Source organism: Henckelia pumila, chromosome 1 (genome assembly GCF_033568475.1).
Source record: "Henckelia pumila isolate YLH828 chromosome 1, ASM3356847v2, whole genome shotgun sequence".
Taxonomy (NCBI): Eukaryota; Viridiplantae; Streptophyta; class Magnoliopsida; order Lamiales; family Gesneriaceae; genus Henckelia; species Henckelia pumila.
The window spans coordinates 118,014,371-118,017,158 of NC_133120.1; the positions used below are offsets into that span (position 1 = coordinate 118,014,371).

The 2,788-nt window shown below is 32.3% G+C and overlaps 1 protein-coding gene across 1 annotated transcript; it reads left to right on the top strand.

Moving 5' to 3' along the window:
• Window positions 1-569: 569 nt before the first annotated feature.
• Window positions 570-2,509, top strand: LOC140876125 (transcription factor bHLH75-like). Its single transcript, XM_073280002.1, has 6 exons — window positions 570-882; window positions 1,011-1,133; window positions 1,304-1,369; window positions 1,457-1,525; window positions 1,631-1,711; window positions 2,170-2,509. Exons 1-6 carry the CDS (start codon window positions 622-624, stop codon window positions 2,263-2,265), a joined length of 696 nt encoding a protein of 231 aa, XP_073136103.1. The 5' UTR covers window positions 570-621; the 3' UTR covers window positions 2,266-2,509.
• Window positions 2,510-2,788: the final 279 nt, after the last annotated feature.

The following is a 2,788-nucleotide window of genomic DNA, read 5'->3' on the forward strand; positions in this document are numbered from 1 at the left end:
CAATTTATTGTTCTAATTAAAATAAACTATGACGAACTACAGAACTAAAAATAAAAAAAAGATCAAATTATAGAATCAAAGTTCGAATATTACGTATTTGATTGCTGGCTAGTAGATTAGGCTCTCTAGTCTTGGCAAGGCCTTCTCAAAAAAACAAGTACTATTTGACGAGGAGTACATGAGGATCGATTTCTGTAAATTCATATTAGAACATTAATATGAAATACTTTTTTAATTGTTATCTTAATTTTTAAATACTATTTAAGATCAGATCTATTCAACCGTACGTACATGCATGCAATAGGTTTATTTAGGCGATATTCATAAGTAGTGTCAAAACATTTTTTTATTCCACGCATAAGAGCTAGGTATCTCACCAACGTGGACAAATCTGTACGAAATAACATATTACATATTATAAAAATAAAATAATTAAATTGGAAAAAAACAATGACGTATGGGCAAACAATAAAAATAAAACCTTATGGGTGAAATTACATAGAACCAAAAACTTATATATTGCCCTTTTTATGATACCCATCACAAACTATTTCAATGGAAGAATTCAACATAGGCTTACATAACCCTAAACCTTCTCCTCTCCCACACATTAATTCCAACATGGAACTCTTCCATAACTTGGTTTCAGTACAATGTTTCAATACAAATACACAAGGGATCATGCCCTTTTCCAACGACGTGTTTTCCGATCACCATCAACCTCAACTTCCTACTATTTTCAACGACGCTAGCATTCCGGTTCCTCCTTTATCATCCACCTTCTTCCCATCGACCCACCACGGATGCAACAACATAAACTTCAACTTGGTAAACTCAACTTCTTCCGTTTCTGGAACGGATATCGCAACACCGCCAAACAAGGTTATTCGAATATAGCTAGCTAGGGTTCTTTTTTGATCTCTTGGACGAAATTTATCGACCCATTAATTACTCGTAATAAAGCGTGCTTTTTAGATTGATCTGTTTATTGATTCCTGTGGTTTTTGTAGAATTATTGTGGGAAGAAGAGGAAAAGAACCATTGGTAGAGAATTTGTAGAGAAGCCAAGAGAAGTAGTTCATGTTAGAGCAAAGAGAGGGCAAGCCACTGATAGCCACAGTTTAGCTGAAAGGGTACCTTATTTTTTTTATTATACATATATATAGTTTAAATCAAACAATTTATTACAGAAACATTTGCTTATCTTTAAATTTTCTATTTATTTTTGTTTGATTATAGAAACTTCGCGATGAAAACTAATTGTTTGTGATCAAAAAATTCTCGTGCCTTTTTAATGAACTAGTTACGAAGAGAGAAAATAAATGAAAAGCTGAGGTGCTTACAAGATCTGGTTCCAGGGTGTTACAAGGTAAATTTATATTCATCTTTGATTTAATTTTTTAAATTTATGTTTTTAATAAACAATGTTATAAATATATATTTCATATATTTTCAGACGATGGGAATGGCTGTAATGTTGGATGTGATAATTAATTACGTTCGATCTCTGCAAAACCAAATCGACGTAAGCTTCATCAAGAATGAATTTAATTTTCTTGAAGTAATTCCATTAATCGTCTTTATTTATTTAACAAATTTCTTACCTTGATATATCTTTTGTTTTTTGTAGTTTCTTTCCATGAAGCTGTCTGCAGCTAGCTTATTTTATGATTTCAATTCATCAGAGGCAGAAGCCATGGAAGCAATACAAGTAATAATCTTGTCCCACATTTTTATTCAATTACAGAAACAAGAATCTAAAGTCTTGCTGTCACCGGGGTTCGAATTCGTTTTCGGGGCGATCCCGTATAATCCATCATAGTTGGTTAAGCTAATTGAGAATAAACAATTAAGCTATATATATATATATATGTGTGTATGTATCATTTAATCAAGAACTCATCAATATGAATGATTAGTTAACCTACTGCGCGCCCATGTCTTATTTCTACAAGAAAATTGATCAGAGAATGAATTGCAAGCAATTATTGGTCTCAGAATGACCCAATATAAATTAGTCTTGTTTTTGTTCAGACAAATGATTTGTTCAGTGAATTTCAAATTGCTGAACAAAGAAAATTGTGGGCAATCTTGCAATATTTCCATTATTCAATATTTAATGCAAATAACGTTAGCCTTTAATCATCCTGTACGTGTACTTTGCTACAGGGAAATGTTGGGTATGAAGGACAAGGGATGGAGAAAAATGTAGGAGAAAACTATGGATCAGGAATTTCCCAATTCCAAACATCATGGACCCTTTGATCTATATATATTATATTTATCTAATTAAATTTTAATTTTATATATGTTGCGACGTTGAATATTTTTCAATATTAATACTCGCACAAAATAACAAGCTGGTCATCGTCCCACACACAATGTCTTCACCCTTTCGTGCCGAAAACAATTTGATTTTGGACATATTGTTGTCTATTTTTGCCACGTTAAATGTTGTTTTACATGTGATCAAAGTTTGTATCGTAAATTTTTGTTCTACTATATTTGGTATCAAGGACTTTTGAATATTGTTAATTTGTATATATTTCTCTACTATTTATTCATTGAGCCTCACCCTTATGCATGAGCATGATCGGAGTAGCAACACAATCTCTCTCGAATGTGCTTTATGATCCTAGATTTAATTAAATCCACTGAGGCTTGACAATTCAAGTATATCATCTTTAACATAGTATTAGAGTCCAAGCCCACCACCGTACGTTATGTGTTGAACCCCATAATTGGACGCCTATAGTTATGTCACTCGTTAATATCTAGACGCTTCAGA